A 25,367-nucleotide genomic window follows, 5' to 3' on the forward strand; every position below is an offset into this window, starting at 1 on the left:
ATAGAGGTAACAGTACAGCTTAGTAGGACTTTAACATGCAGTTATTTAACAAACAAAACCTGACCTGCAGATATAAACAAAAATAAGAATACTATATATAAGCAGTGCATTACTTCCAGCTGCTATAGCAGTATCAACCTGACCACATAACAAACGTTAAACAGATACAAAAGAGATACTCTCTGATAATGCTGCCATTTGCCTGATACCAATATATAGACACAAATTAAACAATATATAGTCTGTGAAAAGAAAAGACCACTTTGTTGCGATATAAATTAAGATACATACCACACTGCTCAACTAAATAAGTAAGAATTGACCTATCTTTTTTTTTTCCTGGATTATTAAAATGTGAGTACAAGACACCAGGATTACATAGAAATTGATATACAATTAAATAATAAGACAGGACACAGTGATCATTGATTTTAAACCATCACTTTATTTCTTTACTTTGTGTCACATATTTCTATTATTACTTGAATGCTTTAGTTATGCAATAATTGCATACGGTTTTAATAATACCCTATAAAGGTTATATTTTAGAAAATGGACATAAATCTTAAATAAGCGGTCTATCAATAATCCACGGAGAGCACCTACGGCTCTCATCCTTTTTTTTTCTTTTATGAAATATTATTTTCTACTTCAGGGTCCATAGGGTATCCACAGGATACCTTGGGGTATAGGTGTGACGTCAGTCGCAGGGCACCAAAGAGTTAAGCTTTCAGCCTCCCAGGATGCACTAGGTCCCCCTCCTATACCCCGCCCCCGGGCCAAGGCACCTCAGTTTAGTTTGGTGCCCGGCCGGAGTCGGGTGCACCTGTTGGAGTGGGGGCTAGAAGAGCCCCTGAAGCTTTTTCTTCATGCAGCTGTGGCTGCACATCTGGATGAACAGCATGGACAGTCAGTCCTGACGTCCATGCTGTCTTCCCTACACCCCGCCGGTACCAGAACGCCGGTACTGATCCGGGGATGCTGGTGGGCGTCTGGGGTCACAGCTAGCGGTGACCCCAGATGCTCCGGACCATGGCCGGATTCAAGGGGGACAGAGGTAAGCAGCGGGGTCCCGCGGTGGGTCCCCGCTGATCACATGGTCCTAAGTCCCCAGGCAGGGGGCTCCCTGGGGACTGGCTGCAGCGTGGAGCCAGGCGACCAACCTGCGCTTCCACTACCCCCCTGGGACAGCGGACCGCAGCAGAGCGGTAGCGCTGCGGCATCCCAGGGGTTAAATGCATGCCATGGGAGCGCGCCTTCCCTGTCTCACAGCCGGCGCCTCCCCCGCTGCACACAGCCCTCTCTGCACTGTGCTGACTGGTCCTGTGTCAGCGCTCCTCCCCCAGGCCAGCTTCTCTCTGCTCCTCGGCGGCCATCTTCTCTGCAACGCATGGTGAACGCTGCTGGAAGTCTGGAAGGAAGCATCGTGGTCTGGGTCCCCCCGCATACCTCTCCTCCGCTGTGGCTCAGGTCTGTGTATGCAGCGCTGTGTCCTACCAGGCCCTGTGTCTGTGTAGTTGAGTGATCAGCGCTGTTAGTGCAGGAATTGTTATTTCTCTGCATTGTATGTGACTGTGCTAGCGCTGCCTGTAACTTTTCTTCTCTAAACTGTCAGCTTTATTACTGTCCCTGTTCTTTCTGCTAAAGCCCTTGCGGTGCGGTGCTGCAGGGTGGTCTCTCGCCTATTTAATACTTAATTGGTGAGAGAGGTCACATACGTGGTGCCATAATGTCTGAAAGTGATTTTCCCCTTCGGCTACAGTGTACCACGTGCAAAGTACCGTTAGCGGAGGGGGAGGGTAGCGCGGAGGGCCTTTGCCGGCAGTGTTTGTCCATGGCGCGGCCTATTACGGTTACAGCACCGGTACAGGAGCCGCCCTGGGCTTGTTTCGCTCAGGCGTTAACAGTTAGCTCCGCAGCCCGCGTTTACTCCGATGGGTTTGTCCCAGCAGTCTGTGGTGTCGTCACCCATGCAGGGGTTCCCATGACAATTGGTGGTACCCCACAGTCTCCCTATTTCCCCGCTCCCTGGTTCTCAGGAGCCAGCGTGGGTTAACTCCCTGACGAGTTCTGTACAGCACTTGTCGGATGTGTTGCAAGGGGAGTCTGTGATGCGGCCTCATAAAAGGCCGGTGGCGTCTCTGTCCGCTCCTTATGAGGATGACGAAGGGACGTCTGATGATGGGGAGATTCTGGATCCTTACGATCAGGAACCTTTCCATACTAAGGACGCTGATGCTAAGTCCAAAGTATATATTCCTGGACTTATTCGGGCGGTCCGCACAGCCTTGGTGATTGAGGACCAAGTTCCCCCAGCGGCTAAATCTAAGTATGCCTTTTTCAAAGATGTGAAGGGCGATGCCACAGTCTTTCCTCTTTCGGGTCAGTTGGTGGACCATTTAGAGGAGGCGTGGAAACAACCTGGCAAAAGATACCAGCCGCAGAGACGCCTGGCGGTGGCTTATCCTTTCGCGGATAATTATTTTGCTAAGTGTGAATCCCCTCCACAGGTGGATTCTCACGTGACCCGTCTTGTCCGTAGTGCCACATTGCCGATGCCATCCATGTCCTCCCTTAAGGATGCTACGGACTGCAAGGTAGAAATCTGCCTGAAGTCCGCTTATTCCCTTGCAGGGGGGGCAGCACGGCCGGCTATGGCCATTTGCTGGGTTGCCAGAGCGATGGAGCGCTGGGCGGATTCATTAGAGGCTTCTTTTGAATCCGACTGTCCGGCCGAACAGGCGGAGTTGATTGGCAATCTCCGTGATTCGGCCACCTACATCAACGAGGCGGCTCTAGACATTAGTACTCTGGTGTCTAGAATTTCTTCAGCAGCGGTAGCTGCTCGTCGCACCTTGTGGCTGCGATCCTGGAAGGCGGACGCAGATCCAAGAAAGGTCTGGAAGCGTTGCCGTTTACCGGAGAAGTTCTCTTCGGTCCGGATCTGGATAAGATTGTGGCCACGCTGGCGGCAGCCAAATCTGCTTGTCTCCCGTCGGCCGCTGCTCCTTCTGGTTCTGGACCATCGTCCTTTCGGTCATCTAGGGCCCAGGGCAGGCCCAAACCACAGTCGTTTCCTCGACAGGCTGGCCCTAAGAAATCGGTCAAGCCCCGGAAACAGGCATGGAGTACCAGACGTCCGGCCCCCAAGCCAGATGACAAGCCTGCGGCCTGACGGTCCGGGTCTCCCCTTGGGGGATCCCAGGGTGGGAGGCCGCCTGCTGCAGTTCTCCCGGTGTTGGTCGTTCACTACGACAGACACTTGGGTTCTGGAGGTGGTCTCTCACGGGTACGCCCTCTCCTTCCGGCACAGACCCCCGGCTCGATTCTTCACCACGGGTCTACCATCAGACCGGAACAAGGCTACGGAGCTGCGGAAGGTATTGCACACTATGCTCCAGGCTGGAGTTATAGTGCCTGTTCCATTCTCCCAGAGGGGCCAGGGTTTCTATTCAAATCTATTTTTGGTACAGAAACCCAATGGGTCATATCGTCCGATTCTCAACCTCAAAGCACTCAACAGGTCTTTGCGGGTACCGAAGTTTCGGATGGAGACCCTACGGTCCATCATTCTGGCGCTGGAACCTGGGGACTACATGGTGTCATTGGACATACAGGACGCTTACCTGCATGTCCCTATTGGCGGTCATGGCGGCTTCTCTGCGGCTGCAAGGAGTCCGCATGTTGCCGTACTTGGACGACCTGTTATTGGTGGCAGGATCTCCAGAGCTCCTGTTACACCACTTGGACCTGACCATTGCACTGCTGCAACGGCACGGCTGGCTAATCAACTGGCAGAAGTCCACTCTAATCCCGTCTCGGAGGATTCTGCATCTTGGAGCCTTATTGGACTCGGGACAGCAAAGGATCTTCGTGACGGAGGACAAGATCTCTGCTTTACAGTCAAGGGTGCGCAGTTGTCTGCACAGCCGCCGGGTGTCCTTACACTCGGCGATGAGGTTACTGGGCTCCATGGTGTCTGTGTTCGACATGGTGGAATACGCCCAGTTTCACTCCAGACCTCTGCAGCACCTGATCCTGTCCAAGTGGAACGGGCTGCCTCAGTCTCTGAAGTTCCAGACGATTGTGCTCACCCCAGAGGTTCGCCTGTCCCTTGCGTGGTGGTTAAAGACGACCCACCTCAACAAGGGACGTCCGTTCTGGGTTCCAAATTGGGTCCTGTTGACAACGGACGCCAGTCTTCGGGGCTGGGGAGCAGTTTCGGGTCCACACTTGTTCCAGGGCAGGTGGACACCGACAGAAGCGGAGCTTCCAATAAATATCTTGGAACTCCGTGCGGTCTTCAATGCTCTCCTGCAGGCACAGCGGTTTCTCCAGGGTCACCCGGTGCAGGTCCAGTCGGACAATGCTACCACCGTGGCCTACATAAACAGGCAAGGAGGAACTCGCAGTCGGGCGGCTCTCGTAGAGGTCTCTCGGATCCTGGTTTGGGCGGAGCGCAATCTTCCGGCCATATCAGCGGTCTTCATCCCGGGAGTGCTAAATTGGGAGGCGGACTTTCTAAGTCGCCAGGACGTTCATCCAGGGGAATGGTCCCTGCACCCGGACGTTTTTCAACTACTGGTGGACAGGTGGGGTCTTCCAGAAATCGACCTCATGGCGTCCCGGCACAACAACAAGTTGCCGGTGTACGGGTCTCGCACAAGAGACGAAGGGGCGTCTCTGGTGGATGCTCTGTCCGTCCGGTGGACGTTCAGGTTCGCATACCTGTTCCCTCCGGTCTCCCTTCTTCCACGGGTAATCCGGAAATTCAAACAGGAAGGAGGGACGCTCCTGTTGATAGCTCCCGCGTGGCCCAGACGGCACTGGTTCTCAGACCTTCAGGGTCTGTCCGTGGACAGTCCTCTGCGGTTGCCGCTACGACCGGACCTTCTGTCTCAGGGTCCTTGTCTTCACCCGGACCTGACTCGGCTGTCTTTGGCGGCGTGGCTGTTGAGACGGCCATGCTGAGGTCCTGGGGGTTTTCCAGCTCTGTGGTGCGTACCATGTTACGAGCTCGGAAACCGTCTTCCGCGAGGATATACCATCGCGTGTGGCATACGTTCTTCCAGTGGTGTCGACCGAGAGGTTATGCACCGCGGGAGTTTCGTCTGTCTCGGATTCTCGCCTTCCTGCAAGCGGGACTAGATCATGGGCTTCGCCTTGCTTCTTTGAAGGTACAGGTTTCGGCCCTATCTGTCTGGTTTCACCGTAGGATTGCTACAATCCCGGATGTGCGCACCTTTATGCAAGGTGTTCTCCGTATTCAGCCGCCCTTTGTTCCACCTGTGGCGCCTTGGGATTTGGCTGTGGTCCTGAGGGCTCTCCAAGGACCGCCGTTTGAACCACTGGGCTCAGTGGATATTAAATGGCTAACAGCTAAGACTGTTTTCCTTCTGGCCGTTGCTTCAGCCAGACGTGTTTCTGAGTTAGGGGCTCTTTCTTGTAGACCCCCTTTCTTGGTTTTTCATGGGAACAGAGCAGTGCTCCGCACTCGGCCCGAGTTTCTTCCCAAAGTTGTTTCCCAGTTTCATGTTAACGAGGAAATAGTTGTTCCGGCCTTTAACTCACCGGGTCTTTCCGTGGGTGAGGCCTCTTTGGATGTTGTGCGGGCCTTAAGGACTTATGTTGACCGCACTTCTTTGTTTAGGAAGTCGGACGCTTTGTTGTCCTCTATGGCTTCTGTAAAAAGGGTTGGCCTGCTTCAAAGCAAACTTTGGCAGCCTGGATCCGTATGGCTATTTCTGAAGCTTATCTTCATGAAGGCCTACCGGTCCCTCCTTCTCTGAAGGCTCATTCCACTAGGTCTGTGGGTCCTTCGTGGGCAGCTCGACGTGGTGCCTCGGCAGTTCAGATCTGCAAGGCTGCTACGTGGTCTTCTGTCCATACCTTCGTGAGGTATTACAGGTTTGACACCTTCGCCTCTCAGGATGCTTCCTTCGGGCGGCGGATTCTCCTTTCTGCACAGGAGCCTCCCCACCCTTAAAGGATACTGCTTTGGGACATCCCCAAGGTATCCTGTGGATACCCTATGGACCCTGAAGTAGAAAATATGAGATATGGTAAGATCTTACCCTTGTTATCTCTATTTCTACGAAGTCCATAGGGTTCCACAGGACTCCCGCCCTGTCGCACCTGTGCTGCAGATGGGCTTTGCTCTGGTCACCGGTTTTCCGTCTCCCTCTGGTGAGACTGTGATTCTTGTATGTGTCCAGATCTTTGTTCTCTCTCTTCCTTCTCCTCCTCCGGCCTATGGCTTGGTAACTAACTGAGGTGCCTTGGCCCGGGGGCGGGGTATAGGAGGGGGACCTAGTGCATCCTGGGAGGCTGAAAGCTTAACTCTTTGGTGCCCTGCGACTGACGTCACACCTATACCCCAAGGTATCCTGTGGAACCCTATGGACTTCGTAGAAATAGAGATAACAAGGGTAAGTTCTTACCATATCTCATATTTTTTGCTAGTTCATAATGATGCGATTGGTAGCACCATCTTTCCATCAAAAAAACTAAGATATATATTATACATCCATAGGCGGAGGCACTCATGAGACTGAGTAATTGTAGTAAAAAGTCCTTTAATCCTACGTTTCGGGACCAATACTGAGTAGGAATGCAATCAGTTTTTGGATGGGAAGTAGATGGAAATAAAAGGGTTTTGACAAATAATTAGTGGAATATCAACCAATAAAATAAGATTCTGTGCGGAACAACTACAATTTCTCAAACATAACTTTAACATCTTCTCTGGCTTTTATAGGGTGGGGTCTTTTAACTGTTCTGACGCAAACATTTCCTTCCTCACTTCAAGGATAGGCATACTTTCATATCTGTCCACAGTTTCTCCTTCTCCCGTAGGAAGTGCCTCATTTTGATTCTCATCATTTTCAGCTTTCCCAGCCATACTAGCAAAAAGTAATGGGTCTGCGAGTTCAGAGGACACACCCACTGCCAGCGAACCACCAGCATTGTCAACCGGCTCTATACCGTTCACACCTGTTATAGTTTCATGTACCAAGGAAGGGACAAATCCCACTTTTAACAATAACAGATCCACAAGGGGTCTCAATATTCACTTCAGAAGTGTTAAGCCGGGTGTCGCCATGTATGCATGTATATAAAAACATTTGTTTTTCCGGCTCAGCCGGAGGTAGTGCAGTACAGGCTACCCTGGCAAAGAACGAGCGGTGCACTCGTTGCGCTCGAACTGACAGTGTAACTCCCGGGCAAGTCAGAATTTCGGATTTTAGCTTTTCATAGTCTAGAGCATCTGCAGTGCTTAAATCGATAAAAAATCTTTTTGGGATTGTCCTGAAAAAAGGTGCCAACAGGCCGGCCCACTGCTCTATAGGCCAACTTTCACCCTTCCGGATCTCTCAGATGTGGTCAGATACGCCTCCACGTCATCAGCCATAGTCCTTTTTTGAAGAAACTAACTAGCTCGTATAAAGCTGGAGATGGTTGAGAAATCAGAGGATGCATTTCCAGGCCGAGCTGTGAGATGCTGCACCACCTCTTTTTTATGGCCTCACAGTCTAGCTATTGTTGCTGCCGTATCTCCTCGACATCCATTTGCTGTATCCTTATGGCTTCCTGTTGCATGGAAGTTGCCTGGAAGTTGCCTGTAGCAAGGCCTTAATTAAGTCTTAAATATTATCAGGTTTTACAGGTAGCATTGTAGCTGCTTTTACCCAGGACATCTATCAGCACTTTTTTTTCCAAAAAGGAGTGTCTGGTCCTTTAACTGTAACAGTTTCCATGACTGTGCAGACAAAACACCACTTGGACTTGCCTTTATATATGAGGCACCACAACTCCCAGCATGTGTCATGCTGTATAAAGTCTCTGCAGAGTATCACTCCTGAGACTTTACTCTGCACTGTATCTGTAGTCTGGCTTCTTTCCAGGCAAACACAGCTGCTGCTTCTCTCACTATGTGCAGATCCACTACTTTGTAGGGGAACAGGTATCATCTCCTGGGGTAGATGGTAGTGCACAGCAGCCGAGAGTCCAAGGTTTATGTTGCAACTGACCTCAGCCAATTTTATTAAGCAGGAAAATAAACTAAAACATCAAAATAATTACCCTGCCTGTCTGGCCCTAACTAAACATAAGTCAAGCTCACTTATCCAGTAGCAGGTTTTTTTTTCCCAGAGTCTGCAGTCCCTTTCCCAAGGCATGTCCAGGCTGACAGCCTTTTAACACCCTCATGCAAGTGAAATACACTGATTAGCCTTCTCTAAGGGTACAAGCCCTACCCAAACACTTCCTGGGGTTTTAAAATGTGTAAGTCAGAAACCTAGGTCAAGTATACCTGCACTATTCCAGTGTTCTTGTCACAAAATGATAAATATAATATAAAATATGATATGCAGAGCGCAGCATGCCCTGTCTGTTGGTGATCAGAGGGGAACTCCAGTCAATCTCCAGCCGTTCTCCTGAACAACCACCGAGGAATGCAAGGGATTCTGAGGCGCACAACAAAGCATGCAATGTCGGCAGTCACTGTCCGCCTATGTCACAGCTGATTAAAATATCCTGCAGAGTGAGTGACAGGCTGTGATCGTTTGGGGGAGTGGTCAGAGCAACGCAGGCATGTCTGTCCGTTTGAACGCCATTTCTTGGGCGTGCATAAATTAGCCGCTGAGACGGCATACACGGCTTGAGTACTCGCTGCGTTCAACAAGACTTGCAGTTTCAACCTGCTATAATTCTGCTTGAGGGGGCGATGTTACTCGATGTTCCCGATGTATACACTGGACTGCAAGGTATGTGAGATATCTGTAGTGGGCGTCTCTATGCTGGCTGTGCGATGACTTTTATGATTGAATTCATTAGCATATTTCCCATGTGATTACGGAACTGCGATCCCCATAGTGATCAATGCTGAATGAGGCCCTGAGTATGGCCCAACTGGTGTCCTGAGAGGAACCCAATTGGACAGCTCCCTCGGTCATGGAAGGCGAGAAGGTGGAATTTCTCACCATCTGCAGACCACTGGTTATGCACTTGCTCACTGAGTGGCTCTAGAGTTGGACTGAATGGAGGAGAGCAGGTTCCAGTCGCACTGGATTAGTGTACAGGATAGTGAGAGAATTGTACATTGGTTTAAACACCACATATTTTTTGTGAAAAATAATCTGTCTGAATAGTAAGTAATTGTTTGGAGTATTGTTCGTATTTGACATAAGAAATTATAATTTATAGAAATGTGTTTTCTTTGTTATAATACATTGACTATAATGGTTATATAACTTATATTGTTGTTACGGATTGTTTATCTTCATAATTGTAAGAATCTTTACATTTAGTAAAGAAAAGAAAGCATTTTATTCTGCAATTAATAACTAATTTATAGCTAAAATATTAGAGCTTTGGTTGTGTTATTTACCAAGTCGGAAGGAGTGGGGTCCTTGCCCCTCTGTCCAAGAAAGAAGGAAGAATTAACCAGCTGAGAATCGGTTACATTTAATGCCAGTCAGGAGATAAGACCACGAGGAGCCAGACTAACTGGAGCGGGGCATCACATGCTTACAAACTGTTGCTTAGAGGTCTGGTTGACGATGCCTGAAACTGAAATATATGCATTGATTTTTCATTCTTACTGCTGAAACTAACCTGGCAGGGGACATTTGTTCTTGAATTATTAGAGTGCCAGTCTTAATACTAGTCTCTATAGGTTCTACTTGAGAGAGATTGAAAATTATTAAAACTAGGATAGAGGTTATTTGCAAACAGACCTGTAGAAAAATAAAACTATATAAGTGGAAGTTTTCTTGTCCTAGATTAACCCCTATACCTTACATCCTTGCATTTTGGATGTTATTGCTTTACTTGGTGCTTAAAGTGGTCCTAGAGACGTGGTGGAACTTGCCCCCCGTCCTCTGTGTATTTCTAATAAAGGGACAGCACATGGTCACACAATAGTATCCCCAATTCAAATTAAATCACACAGTAGCACAATCTTATTCACATTACACCGCAAATAGTGTCCCTGATTCACATTACACAACATAGTAGTGTCCCTTATTCATGTTTTGACATGCAGTAGTGCCCCTTATACACAATCGCCACAGTAGTAGTGCCCCTAATACACAATGCCTACAGCAGTAGTGCCTCTTATACAATGCCTACAGCAGTAGTGCCTCTTATACAATGCCTACAGCAGAAGTGCCTCTTATGCAATGACCAATGTAGTGGTGCCCCTTATGCAGTGTGACCATTAGTAGTGCACCCTGTAGTAGTGCCCCCAGTAGGAAGTGGAAGTTTTCTTGTCCTAGATTAACCCCTATACCTTACATCCGTTCGAATGAGCCCGCTGGTAACAAAATCTCAATGGGCGCCCAGCAACACCCTGTGTTGCAGGGCTGACTGGCCAGGTAAGGTGGGCTGGAGGAGACTTAACTGCTTCCACCTCCAAATAGAACTGACTGCAAGCAGTTCCACCCAGTTTCAGCCCTCTTTAACCCTGACTTTACTCATTTATCAGCTTAGTTGGAAAGATGTAAAATTAATTACAGCATTTTTCTACACTAATCTGAATGATTGCAGTTTATCAACTTGTGGGTTGGCATCAGTTTTTTTTCCTTGCATTACGCCCTGGTGCAGATTGTCGTGATTTAGTTTGTGCCCTGTAACCTGTTTGGTACCTGCACACTTTATAATCATTATTTCATTGCGATGACCTCCAGAAATGTCTGAAGCCAGGAGAAGCCAAGATATGGCAAGAGGAGGGTCAGTCTTGCACCTTAGTAGCAATGGGTCACTTATAAAAGTTAGCTGCAATGACAAGTAATGTTAGATAGCAGTCATAAGTAATCTACACAATCTTACCTATGGTGCAGGGGAAATGGAACAAATCCATATCCTCTCATCTGGTTCCCATGGTGGTGAAGAAAATAATAATAATAAATACTGTCTACTCCTAGTTTTAAAAGTTAATGTGATCCTCGACTTTAGTAGTACTTTAGACCTTGATTAAAATATAGATTTATTTATTTTTTTTGGTTTTGTTTTTCATGTCAACCATTTGAATTGGTAGATTCCCTTCTAAGTTAGGTAGAGACAGTGTATAAAAGCATCTCCCCGATGGTATATAATGTGGCTCTTTCTCTTTTTAATTTTGTCTGCTTCCTGTCTTGAAGCATAAATAGATCAGAGAGTTTCTGAGATGCCAAGTTTACCTTCTCATTGGTCTGGCAACAAACTGTCTGAATGAATCAAATTGAGGCATAGGCTGACTATTTGTTACCTCTGGGAGAAGGTCTGGTTGTAAAAATAAAAAACATGCGTATGTAAGGAAAATGGTCTTCTGCGTATACTGGCATGATTGAAGTAATGCCAGGCAGGCTACGAAAGGACCAGAGAAGCTCTTCGTGTACCTCATCGGAAGCACCACAGTTAATTGAATGCACCCATGATAGAAATGGCATCTGGAGGCAGGATGGAGCCTAAGCCTGACTCCATAGAGCTGAAAGACACCTGCTTGTAGTAAGCCCTAATAGTTAGAAATGTTTTCTTATGGTGCTTCTATACTGGATAGTTAAATTAGTGAGGAGTCTTTTTTAAAGTACTTTTTTATAAACTCTTGAAATTACAACATCATTAATTTTGTGCTGGAAATGAAGATGCAGCTCTCAGACTAAAGCGGAAAGTCAGCCTCCAGAGCAGTTATCGTTTGGATAAAATAAGGTGGATCTCTACGCTAAGCAATGAGTTAAAAGGGTACGGTCCAAGATGATTATGGATGTAGAATGTTAATGTAATGAATTTGAGGAAATTGATGAAGCACCTGGAGTTTGATTATGTACAATGTTAAATACCTACTTAAATCTAGATAACATTAACCTGTTTTGTAAGATACTGGAAAATATCAGAGTAAGTTGTCTCAAAATACAGCACTTGGCACATCAATACTGATCCATCAGCAGACGCCAGTAAGGAAAGCGCTGTTGTGAATGTATTTCTCCATTGTAGGGGTAGTTCCCTTTTGTAAGATGGCACAAAACAGACCAGCTCCATGTGGGACCACAAGAACCACCTTGAAGTCTTCCTCCTGGTGGCAGAACCCAAGACTAAAGACACAAAGAATGTACCTCTTATGGTGCGCATACACACAACGATTTAGTAAATGAACAATTTTAGTAAACTTTTTTAATTCATTTTTTCAAGGGAAAAATGAACGAAAATCGTTTACTAAAATCGTTCATTTACTACATGTAATGAATGACTGATTTTTTTTTTTTTAACTACAAACGATTTTTGCTTATTCCCTTACTGAAAATCGTTGAGTTGGTCAGTCTGACTGAACTACAAACGTGAACGCGCATGAACGATAATCGTTCATCGTTTTAACTCCGAAAGTGAACGATTTTTTCAATGATTGAACGATAAACGATATCGTTAACGATAATCGTTCAAAAAAACGTTTGTGTGTATGCACCTTTACACCTATACAGGCTAATACTGATGTGATTCTAGTGCAACAAGTTGAGGAAGCTTACCTCCTCAAAAAGAAAACACAAGATGCATATATGGCCACAGAGAGAACATGTTAATCTAAAGCAATCCTACACATACTTGACTTTCTATGGAATGGACTCAATAAAGGTCTTGCCTTATTCACATTCAAAATAGAATTAGCAGTGCATACAAACAACTTTTGGGGAGCAATTCAATTTGTGGTTATGGCCAACCATTTCTCCAGCATCTCATGACCACAAACATAGCAGAGTTTTCCTTGCACCCCATAGATGTTTAGCTACTATAATGTGTCTCCTCACCATATATTGTTGCTTGGCTACATTCCATTATAATGACTGCCATCCAATATTAAAAGAGAATTACTCCTCCGTAGCAGTCCAGATTCCCCTCCAATGTTTCAGATATTCTACTTCAGATGGCGTCAGCGATAATGTCTAGCGTCAATGCACAAGTATGTGAGGATAAATTATTGCAGCCAGGAAACAAGCGGCTCTTTCAAGTTGGATCCTACGCAAAGTCTAGTATTGGAAGTTTCCCAGCACTTTTGGATCCTCAATTGGAAATATCAAAAATTAACAATGATTCTGACTTATACTGATATTTCCAATAGAGGATCCAAATGTGTTGAGAATATCTTCCAATTATATACTGTATACTTTTTAGAAACCACTTGGGGAGTCATTCAAAGACCCGGGGAAAAACTAGGAACTGCATTTTATACCATCTGGGAGAAGGGGAAGGGAGTTAGCTACCTGTCCCTCTAACCTAGAAGGGTATCTACGCATTCTAATTTGCTGTTATTTGGAAATCTGTGAAATAAAACCTTGTGGTAGCAGATATACAGAGTGACACAAACTACATAAAACTAACATTGGGAGTAATTTTGTTTTATTGTCATGTGTTTTTTTTTATCTATCATCATCCTATACAAGGTCATAAAATAAAACTTGATTCCAATTGTTTGCCAAATGAAAACCCTATTTGGCCTAATACAATAAAAACTTCTGTCATGTCCCCAAAATATGTATTCCCAGGAAAACCTTCACATAAATATGTGAATTTGCTTGGCTGTTAAGAGATTTTTTTTTTCTCCTCTCATTTTGTGTTAAACTGTAATTCCAGCCATGTCCTAAAGTCCAGCACATTATAGATATCTGGAGAAGTGGCCAGGGAGTGCTCTCTCTTCATTGTTTTCAAAACACCATTCCGGTGGAAGCGTATACAAGAGAAGCTTGTATGGTGGATGCCATAGGTAAGACTGTTTTAATTGGCTATTCAGGCATTGATCTCTATCTATGATCTGTTCAGGAGTATTTAGTCAGTAGTGCTGCAATCATATGGCAAATGGAAATGCTGGACTGGGGCATGAAAGGCTCAGTGGGGTAAAGAAGAGATGGCTGCTCACATCTCTTAAACATGAATCCTTAACACAGAGACTTGGCTAACTATTAGTGAGTGCATGGTCTAGGCCCCTTAATAAATATAAATAGTAAATGCTGATACTGCTAGCATTATAATGTACCATTTGACAACATCATTTCTCCATAGTGAATACACCATAGTCCTGGCAATGCTGTATAATATAACATATGTATATTAATCACATAATGATGATCCTGTGTATATATGTGTGTGTATGTACAGTATGTGTATATGTGTGTGTCTATGTATATATATATATATATATATATATATATATATATATATATATACACACACTCTGCATTAATACACATTGGAGGAGAGGATGGGCCCTCAGACAGTAAGACCCACCAGAATTTTCCCTGTAGGCCAGTCCAACCCTAGCCAATGGCTATTCTCATGAACAAGCGGTTTACTTTTGTAGCATAGATCACTTTACTAATATGTGCATAGCTCGTTCATACTTGTAGCATTTCTAGGTCTATTGAATCATTTTGCATTTTCCATGTTAAAAAAAACCTCCCTAATATAGTATTTCAAATATTGTCCTGCATAATCCTTCCCATATCTGTACATTATTTCTTTAAGGCTGAGTGGTTTGTGTGTCTTATTTATTTGATAAACTATCCCACAATATACTGCGCTAAGCTTCTATTTTTACACCCAGCTAATGCAGATCTCTGTAGATTCCTGATAATATGATATATGATTATAAATATGTTGTCCAATCGTTTTCCTGTACTAACTGTAAGAATAGTGTAGCTTCAATCTTTCGCTCATATCACATCTAAATTAACAGAAACCGTTCTGCACACACTCAGGATTACAACCCTGGTTAGGTACTGAGTAGATCATGAATGTAATCTCCTTGCCATGATTGATTGGTGTTGTGGAATTGGAAAAATTAAACATTTGCTTGTGTCATCTTTGTTACACTGTGATCTTTATATCTGTCAAAGTTGCATATTATTTTAATAGTGCAGCTTTTAACACTTAAGGACGCAGGTACAATAAAGTTACCAATAATGTGGTTGATTTTTAGGATAATTAAAGAATATTTTAAATATCAGTCATCTTTTGGCATTATTCTACTTTAGTCTGCATTTTGGCCTTAATTCTGCACTACACCTTGCAGGAGACCCTCCTCACTGGAGCCTCAGGGGCTGTTACATGAACCGGGGTTCTGTCAGTTCTGCATTACATACATAATATTCTGTTAAATGTCAACTGAGGGTTGCTTGCCAAGATCAAATAAGATATCTGGTCAAGTCTGGAGTTTTTAGTTCTACTATACATGTATGAACCAATTAGTCGGGGCACACATTGGCATATCCTCAGACTTACCCGGCGAGGCTGTAAATTAATCTATACTGATCCCGGAAAGATTTTAATGATAAATTAGTGATTTTCAGTGGATATCAATAAATACGCCGCCTTTTTTTTTTTTATATAGTTCCCAAAACTCGCCTTGTATTTGCTACCGGTCTCTGATTCCCTACGCTTGTCAGGAATTTGATTTCTCTGCACACATTCTGTCAGTTGTGGGGGTTAAAAAAAAAACACAACTTACAAGGAATATTCTTACTGTAATAAGTTAATGGTTATGTAACAAAATGTGCAAGTAATTTAATTCTGAGTTCAAAGTTCCTTTACCTGAGTTAATGGTTGAAGGTCAATGAATATAGATATAGACATAGACACACACACTGGAACAATAACCCGGCACTCATCTACGCTGTTGGTACTCCTTACTCGGGTGCCCTCTGATGCATGTGTGGATAGATGATAAAATATACTGCGGCACTCCGGGTTTTGATAAAGCAAAACATTTTTATAGCATATAAATCAAGTGGATAATAGCCAACGTGTCGGGGACACAACGCCCCTTTGTCAAGGTATACAAATTTGTAAATAAGACTAAGCTTACCTTTTAAATAAGTGGAAGAGCCTGCGAAAAGTGTGGAGGAGGAGAACACCCAGATCACATCCCAGCCATCCGTGATGACACAGCGGCACCAATGGTCTCTTGGTAGCTATGGCAACCGGGGAAGCCTGACTGCGCAGGAAATGCTCACTGTGGTGGAGGGAAGAAAAAGATGAATGTGCAAAATAGAAAAATCCAAACTCACCTAAGTCCTCAGGAAACAGGTTGGGAGAAAGAAAAAAGAAAAATACTAAACGTCCCATCGATACTTAGAATAGTGCTGTTGTAATGTGTAATACAAATTACATATGGATACATGTAACAAATAAACTAGAATACACATTTAAATTGACAACTGGAAGTCAGTTGCCAACACTTAGTAACAAAAACGGGCATAAACAAAAGTGCCGCATTTATGCCCTAAATGGAAAAAAAAAAAGCAGTTGGTAAGGACATCACAAAGATTTGAATATATTAGAGGTCCAGTAGATGCCTATAATAAACTAGCACTTGAAGATAGTGTAGAGCGCTACGCCAGAGGGAGCAACAATGTCAATATATGGGGACTAGTTGAAAGTATTTTTTTGTTATTGAGGCCCTCAGCATTGATAGTTCTGAGCCACTTTGCCTCCAGTTGTTGGAGTCTGTGGTCCCTATCGCCGCCTCTGAGGGATTTGTGGTCGATGGCGATGTGCCTGAGGCTAGATACATTGTGTCCCTTCTCTGCGAAATGATGGGCTACTGGTTGTTCCGAAATGAGAGAAATGAGAGAAAGGATGGCAGTTTAAAGACTGCCCTGTCTGGATACGTTTTGGAACAACCAGTAGCCCGTCATTTCGTAGAGAAGAGACACGATCTATCTAGCCTCAGGCACATCGCCATTGACTACATCCCCAAATCTCTCAGAGGCTGCGATAGGGTCAACAGATTCCTACAACTGGAGGCAAAGTGGATTTATAAGCTCAGAACCATCAATCCTGAGGGCCTCAAAGAAAAATAGTATGGAGCGCTTTCAATTAGTCCCCATACAATGAAATTGTTGCTCCCTCTGGCTTAGTGCTCTACACTATGTCCAAGTGCTGGTTTATTATATGCGTCTATTGGACCTCTATTATACAGGTTGAGTCTCCCTTATCCAAATATTCTGAAATACGGAATATTTTTAGCATGACTGAGATAGTGAAATATTTGATTTTTGATGGTTCAATGTACACAAACTGTTAAAGGCGCCAAAATTATTAAAATTAAAGTATAAAATGACTTATAGGCTGTGTGTGTATAAGGTGTATATGAAACATAAACGTATTTCATGTATGTACTCAAACTTTGAGCCACAAAATTATTGAAAGTATTATATAAAATTACATGCAGGCTGTGTGTATAAAGTGTATATAATACATAAATACTTTCTGTGTTTAGATTTGAGCCCTATTCCTAAGACATTTCAATATGATATACAAATATTCCAAAATACGGAATATTCCGATATCCCAAGCATTTTGGATATGGGAGAAATAACCTGTATTCAAATTTTTGTAATGTCCTTACCAACTGCTGCTTTTTTCCATTTAAGGCATGAATGCAGCACTTTTTTTTTTTTTATGCCCCTTTTTTTTTAATAAGTGTTGACATCTGACTTCCAGTTGTCAATTTAAATGTGTATTCTGGTTTTTGTTACATGTATCATTGTGTAATTTGTATTACACATTTCGACAGCACTAATATAAGAATCGATGGGATGTTTAGTTTTTTTTTTTTCTTTCTCCCAATCTGTTTCCTGAGGACTCTGGTGAGTTTGGATTTTTCCATTTTGCACATTCATCTTTTTCTTCCCTCCCCCACAGTGAGTGTTGACATAGCTACCGGGAGACCATTGGTGCCGCTGCATCATTACTGATGGGTGGGTGGTGATCCGGATGTTCTCCACACTTTTCGCGGGCTCTTTCACTTATTTTAAGGTAAGCTTAGTCTTATTTACACTTTTGTACACCTTGACAAATGGGCGTTGTGTTCCCGAAATGTTGGCTATTATCCACTTGATTTTAAATATAATAATTTTTTACTTTATCAAAACCCGGAGTGCTGCTGTATATTTTTTCATAGATAGATATATCTATCTCATCATATTCAATCCCAAAAACATCAAATAAACATGATCAACACACCATCAAGAGCCTGGCGGCCGTTTCAGTGGTGAACCACCACCATCATGATGGCCGTCGGGCTCTTGATCGAATACGTGCATATGGTCACCAGGCACTAATAAGTACTACAGGAACTTTATTGCATAGCAGATGTGACATGCATTTTGTATACCCGATGAAGCATGGCTGTGTTTTTAATATATTCTATTTTTTTTTTTTTTTTGCATTAAGCTAATGGTGTACTGGTCTCGTTTATTTGATCTCTTTGGGATTGAATATGATGATATATATCACAGTATGTGACCTTAGCACCCACTAACTCAATTAAGTGTGTGTGGTTCTCCTTGTGTGGAGAATATATATATATATATATATATATATATATATATATATATATATATATATATTTATTTCTCAAAAAGCAAATAAAGAAAGACACTTCTTTGGATCTGAATTCTCAAGGAGTTGGGCAAAAAAGTACATTACATCTAAAAAAACAAAATCTGTTTCTAATAAAAAAAACTTTTTTTTTCAAAATAAAAGCTGTATTTAGGCGTCATTGCTCTATTTTACATGTTTCCACTTCATTTCTCTGCTTAACATGCACACTTTGGACATTTAAATAAATGAAAAAGATAAATCACATCATATTTAGCGCCTCATAAATAGAATTTGTGGATTGTATGATATAGTTTGAATCTGGCCCCTGGTTGCAATTTGCAATTCTGTTCATTGTTAAAATAATCTGTGTATTTGTGTATCTGATTCTATTGTGTAGGTTTAAAAATGTTAACCAATCAAAAGAAGGGGGTATACTATGGACAAGCTCTGAACTGGGCCCCCACACGTCGACGGAGTCTTGGGGTACATATGCTTCACAGAGCAATGCAAATCTTCCTGGCTGAAGGGGAACGCCAGCTCCGTCCCCCAGACATACGCACTAGACAGTGAACTGTATGTAGTAAAATGGGAATGAATGCACCAAGGATTAGGATGCATCTGAGTCTTCCATTTTGCTCTATTTCATTCAAACTGAATTTGATGCTGTGGACATATTGGCAGAGCAGCACAATTATCATATCTTTTCCTGTGTTTAGAAAACAAGAAACAACTGGAAAAGTAAATATTAGATCTAGTGAATTTGTACTGGCTTTGAGAAATTACCACAAATTAGTATAATACTGGGTACCAACACGGACTGAGAGCTGCACAATATAAAATCTCTCATATAATTAAGTATGTTATACAATTGGCTAATTTATTATTACATTGTCAAATCTACAGGATGTACATAAACTCGTATTTACTATTAATTTATTTGTAAAAATTATGTGTAATTTCATATAATCTAAAGTTGGATTAACAAGGAAAACAAAATCTTTTCTCACTTATTATTGCCGAATCACTGGATTTTCCACTTTAATGTAAATTAATTGAGACAAGTTACATGTAATTGGATGAAGAGGTAAAGAGACAGTGACATTTTTAATTCTGATGATCTTAATGAAAATGTGATTATTTGTTTTGGATGTTAATGACTATTTCATCATGCAAGTATTGTTTTTATGCACTCTCATCTTGACTTGTTCAGTTTCTGCAATTTATAATTGTAAATGATTCTTAATTCATATTACTTATACAATCTTTATTATGTGATTGTATGGTACTTATTGCACCTATATACACACACAGAAGATTTGTATTTTAGAATTCTTTATACAAAGTAATGATTGTGTCATGATTTGCCATTTTTCGTTTCTTCCAGAGCTAATTAACTGACTTACTTTTGTTTTTTTAAACTTTTTCTCATGATTTTACAGCTGTCAATTTTTATTGTATGTTACTGCCCAGACTTTTGAAAGGTAGTTTTGTGTTTTATGGTATACATATGTTAAGATTAGAAGTGCACTATGGAGGGGTGAGGGAATGTTAAGAACAGATTTTTGCATTTAAAAAAAAAAAATGTTTTAAATCCAGCTGCAAAAATTGCTGAAAAACATCTGCGATTTTGTTCAATGGCTGTTCAGTACATTTGCCACTTGGTGTCTTACTTGTTAATGGCTAAATGACATATTAAACCTTTCACCCCATAATTCCAGTCATTTCTGTAGCCATGTCATCTGACTACCTCTATAGATCCTGTGTTGAGGTCGATGACTACATTCATTATTTTTAAATCCAATATGTCTTTGTGTTGTCAAATAACGCACTATATTCCAGATATGTATTCCCAAAATGGCCACACACAAACTGTGCAAGCTTTTAAATTGTTTCATCGCTAGCTAACTTAAGGCACTTTTTAAAAGCCATTGTTGGCGAATTGTAGAAAACCAACTTGCACATTAGAAGTAAAAAAAAAAAAAAGATAATGCTTAAAAGATATGTAAAAAATATGTATAGTATATAACTGTTGTTCTGCAGCTAACAAATAATAATTGGCTAGATACTCTTCAGGAAACACAATGTATAGACAAAAATATAATGAAATGGCATTCTCAAATAAATGTGGCATTTGAACTTTGCACCTTATTTTTTTTAATTGTTTATTGGGACTTGGGCACTTGTATACATTTTATTAGGATTTCTCTCTTAAGTGTCTTGGTTTTTTTTTTCTTACAGTAGTCCTATAATTTCAGCTGGGATTGCTGTTTTTACTGTTTAGTATATTGTGTAATAAATGATGTTTTATTGATGAAGAGTGGAAATCAGATGTATTCTATGCTTCTTTCTTTTTTTCTGTCTTTCTATTCTGATCTTATACAACAAGTGATTAGTTATTGCTGTGCCCAATCCCAGATTTTATTGGTGGTACTTTTCCTCTTGAAATGTAAATGTTCTAAATTCCATTTGTTAGAGAACAAATATTTTAAAACCTTTTGAACCCTTAAACAAAATTTGCCTTCCTTTAGACGCACATCTTAATGAGAGAAAATTATAAAAACTTTTGTACATTTTTTTTTTTTTAAATTTCTCTAGCCATTAGAAAAAAGAGAGAGGCATATGGGTAAATGGATAAATACGTGGCAGGTTTGTCAAAACTGAGCTATTATGTTACACTTTTCATATTAATAGGTTGTATGGTTGTAACCATATAAATTAGAAATACTTTTGGAACATATAATCTTTTCTCTCATACAAAAATATTAAGAAAATATTTTAGGGGAGATATGAGTTATGTAATATAGATTTATACAGAGTAGGACCCAAAATAACATGGATTTTGACGGTAGAATTTGCTTGATGGTAAGGATTTTACTTGCGCACATTAGTCCATATCTAGAATTGACATTTTTGTAGCAATACCCTGTCCATTTCGCTTACATTGGAAACTACAGCTTAAAAGACCAGGTTTCCTTGTTACAATTAGAGATTCTGAGGGGGCGAATCAATTGTCTTTTATGCACTCAAATTAATGGGCACCCAATGTTGCAATTTTTTTTTCTATTATTTATAATTATCACGCTTGTTGCGACGAATTACACTGGCTTTAGCCGTGTAAACCAGCTAGACTCAACTAGACCCATCTAAAGTGCCCATAATCAGGACTGGCACATTTCTACTCACCTCCTTAGGAGGGGGGCGAGTAGAAATGCCGGCTCCGACCGATGATTGCATACGATTGGAGCAAAAATTTAATTGCTCCATCGGGCACCTGGCACTGACCGCCGCCGGTGCTAACAATTGAGAGTTTATTTGACATTCCTTTTTAAGAATTATATCTATTGTGAAGGTACGAACTTTGGTACATTGTAACATGAATATTATCTTTTGTTAGAAGTCACCTTTTAAGGTTATCATCCTCTAAAATCTATTAACGAAGAATTATTTTATAGTATGATGCAAACAAAACACTATAGCTGTGCTGAAGATAGTCAGAAGTGAATAGCGAAAAATTTAAATTTGAGAACAACTTCTAAATTCTATGAATATCCATTTATTATTACATTAGTTGTTCAGAAAGAGCACTTTATTACTTCAAACTAGCTTGAGTGCAGCTATCTTTTTGTAGTATTTTGGAGATTGACATATATCCTCCCATTTTCTGCTGCTGAGAGCATTACACCTTTACCATTTGTCTATGACTCAAACCTATTTGGAATTTCTAAAAAAAAAAAATTATTATATATATATATATATATATAACTAGTGAATTCTTAGAGCGCCAGGTCTACGTGATGTACCAATAAAGTGTATAAAAGTTAATATTATGTCCTTATTAGTGTTAAGTTATATATATTCACAAGTGCAAAAAGAATTAAAAATAGTGCATCAGACTATAGGCAGGGCACCCCCCGATATAATCGGGGTGTCCGCGTAATCCAATAATAAAATGGGGTGGTAAGCCCCTTAAAGAAAATTATGGAAAAAATGGAATTGGATCAGAGTGCCTGTGGTGCCATACCGTGCAGTATACCAATATAAAGTGCAAGTGCTAAAAGTGCATATGGTGTATTTACCACAAAGGAACCCTGTTAGGCAAATAACTTAATATGCATGGTAACAGGCCTAAAAAAGAGCCAATTATAGTAAAAAATATACATATGTTTAATAGCTTTGTGTGTGTGTATGTATATATATATATATATATATATATATATATATATATACATCTATTTAAACATGGACACACAGAAAAATCTTGTGATAGCTCTTAAAAAGTTCATAGTTTTAGGCAGATGTTTTTAACAATCTATTAAATAATATTGTAAAGGGCTCTTATGATCAAATTAATTATACATTTTAAACCTTTTACACATCACAGGGATTGGTTTCTATCAGAGCCCGTCTCTGGATGTGATCGATGATGGTGGTACTTATAATTTCTTATTGCCATAAATAGCAAAAGAATATAAGCGTTGACGTGTAGTGTTTAAAAGTAATATTACACATTGTGCTGCATGTGTTACCACATTGGAATTTATTCATATAAATGACAAAAAATAAAAATTAAAAACAGTCTAAAAACCTTTTAAAAGTAAACATGAATAAAGGGACTTTCTTCGGATAAAGGGATGTGATAATGTACTGTATACCACAGGTTCTCAAACTCTGTGCTCAGGACCCCAAACAGTGCATGTTTTCCAGGTCTCATCACAGAATTGCAAATTAAATAATTAGCTAAATCTTTTAAAATGTGTCAGTGAGTAATTAATACACCTTTGCACCTGCTCGGTGACCTGGAAAACGTGACCTGTGTGGGGTCCCGAGGACTGAGTTTGAGAACCACTGATGTATACCAATGAAAGTTAAAATTGTGGTCAGTGAAGTAGCTGTAATCTTCATCAACCACTGTAGAAATAAATGATGCTGAGCAAGATTCCAATGGTAAGTTTGTATCCTTTACTTTGAAACCGAGTTGTTCAATGTAGCCTTGTGCTAGTAAAGTGTGATTGTAGTTAAACTGGTGAGGATATAACCAAACCTCAACACAAGAAGGTGACCTGTTTCCTATTATGATAAAATAGCTTCAGCATATAAAGATCATGTCCAATATCCCTGATAAAATGCTGAGAATGTTTAGTAAAAAAGGTCTTTCAATTTGCGCCCTGCACAGGTGTATGAACCACTTTAAGTATTTAGCCTTGTCCATTAGATTATAACAGCACTTTGCTGTTTTGTGATGTATTGTAATTGAGTGTAAAATAAACAGATCTCTCAATTCCACTGCAAATGTCAGATATTACGGTTGTTGGGGTGGCCACCCTGATCGATATTTCTTTCTTCGGTATTTGTTACTTCTCTCAAGACATGTGTTTCTGATGCTGGTGAGTATGCCATGGAAGGAACGCCGCCGCTCCAGTGACCTATGTGATCATCTTCCGTACCCGGCATTCCACCAACAGCATGGTCCTCAAACACAGCATGGCACACAAGCACTCTGTAGCTGTACCATGGAGAAAGACGTTAAACTATGTGTCGGATTTGCTGTCATATGGAAACCGATGAGCATTCGCGGCAGTTTGGTGTCTAAAAAAAAATCTGAATTTACTAAGCTTCTGTATTGACCATCAGTAGAGATCTGCTGTTGATGCCCAGCAGTTATTGAAGCCTAAAATATTGTCAGTTACTGTTTTCTGTCAAATGAACCAGAAAATCCTACGTAATAAACCAAAGTTCTGACCTAAGCGAGCACTTCCTTTAACTTTGGTCAATAAGGAGTTTGGAGAAGATTTCTGTGTAAATTAGCAACGACTGCTGTAAACTGTGTTGTGTTTTTTTTGTGTAGTCTTGTGTCATTTAAAAGTTTGTATATTTTTTTTTGTCTGCTGTTATTATATTAGACTTGTCCGTATTTATTTGTGTGGAGTGTTAGGGCAAGTTTTCTTTTTTTAGCTGCATACACGCGGTACGATCTGTACCACCAACGACTTGAAATATATCTTTCAGTGAAGTCATCCTGCCACATCTCTGAACAGGCAAAGTTGACGATATTGTGTAAGTCGGCCTGCATGTATGGACGATCATATATATCGTTATCGTTCATGCAGGAACGCTCCATCGTTGGTCATTCACTGCATAAAAATGAATGATATACAGGTTGAGTCTCCCATGTCCAAAATGCTTGGGACCAGTGGTATTTTGGATAACGGAATATTCCGTATTTTGGAATAATTACATTTCATAATGAAATATCTTGGGAATGGGACCCCAATATACACACAGAATGAATTTGTGTTATATACACCTTATACACAAAGCCTGCAGGTCATTTTATACAATATTTTCAATATTATTGTGGCTCAAGCAAAGTTTGTGTCCATACATGAAATTCATTTATGTTTCATATACACCTTATACACACAGCCTGAAGGTAATATTATACAATATCTTTAATAATTTGTGCCTTAGACAAAGTTTGTGTACATTTAACCATCAAAAATCAAAGGTTTCATTATCTGTCATGCCGAAATTATTCCGTATTTCGGAATATTTGGATATGGGAGACTCAACCTGTATATCGTTGAATGTTATCGTTCATAGATATTGTACCGTGTGTACGCACCATTAGTGTTGTCTTGTCTTTCTTAACTTTTATTGAGGAGAATAAGCAGAGAAGGAGATAGGGAGCCAGAAGCAGGAGAGGATGTGCAGGGAGTGGAGCTTGAGTTAGAGGGGAAAAGCCAGGCCTCTAAAACTAAATCTGGTCCTAATTGTAGGTTAGTCTATGAAGATCTGGCCCTTACAATTTCTGAAATAAAATAAAAGGGAATAAACAAACCACATTATCTGGCAGTGGTGTGGGATGAGGCAGTCTCTGACAATCTTCTGGATCAATCTCAGAAATGAACCCTGAACTACCAGTGTCACATCTTTATGCTGCTTTTCCAGCATCCCTTGTTAACCCGTCTCCCTGGGGTAATTTTAACCCTTCTCAGCTCAGAGTGTATTGTTTCTCT

The 25,367-nt window shown here is 41.4% G+C and overlaps 1 protein-coding gene across 4 annotated transcripts in view; it reads left to right on the forward strand.

Moving 5' to 3' along the window:
* Positions 1-23,801, forward strand: part of ANKLE1 (ankyrin repeat and LEM domain containing 1) — a 55,511-nt gene extending 31,710 nt beyond the window's left edge. For 2 of the 4 annotated variants that reach the window (XM_088457709.1, XM_088457710.1), the window contains exons 8-9: positions 13,603-13,732; positions 18,749-20,576. In XM_088457709.1, coding sequence (XP_088313835.1) covers positions 13,603-13,732; positions 18,749-18,921 — 303 coding nt within the window. In that variant the 3' untranslated portion in view covers positions 18,922-20,576. Of the gene's footprint in view, positions 1-13,602; positions 13,733-17,670; positions 17,785-18,748; positions 20,577-23,716 lie in introns of those variants that run through there. The other 2 variants (XR_015872779.1, XM_088457711.1) reach the window with 2 other exon arrangements.
* The last annotated feature ends 1,566 nt before the right edge of the window (positions 23,802-25,367 follow it).

The sequence above is a fragment of the Taudactylus pleione genome, unplaced genomic scaffold (genome assembly GCF_031769625.1).
Source record: "Taudactylus pleione unplaced genomic scaffold, aTauple2 ptg000777l, whole genome shotgun sequence".
Lineage (NCBI taxonomy): Eukaryota > Metazoa > Chordata > Amphibia > Anura > Myobatrachidae > Taudactylus > Taudactylus pleione.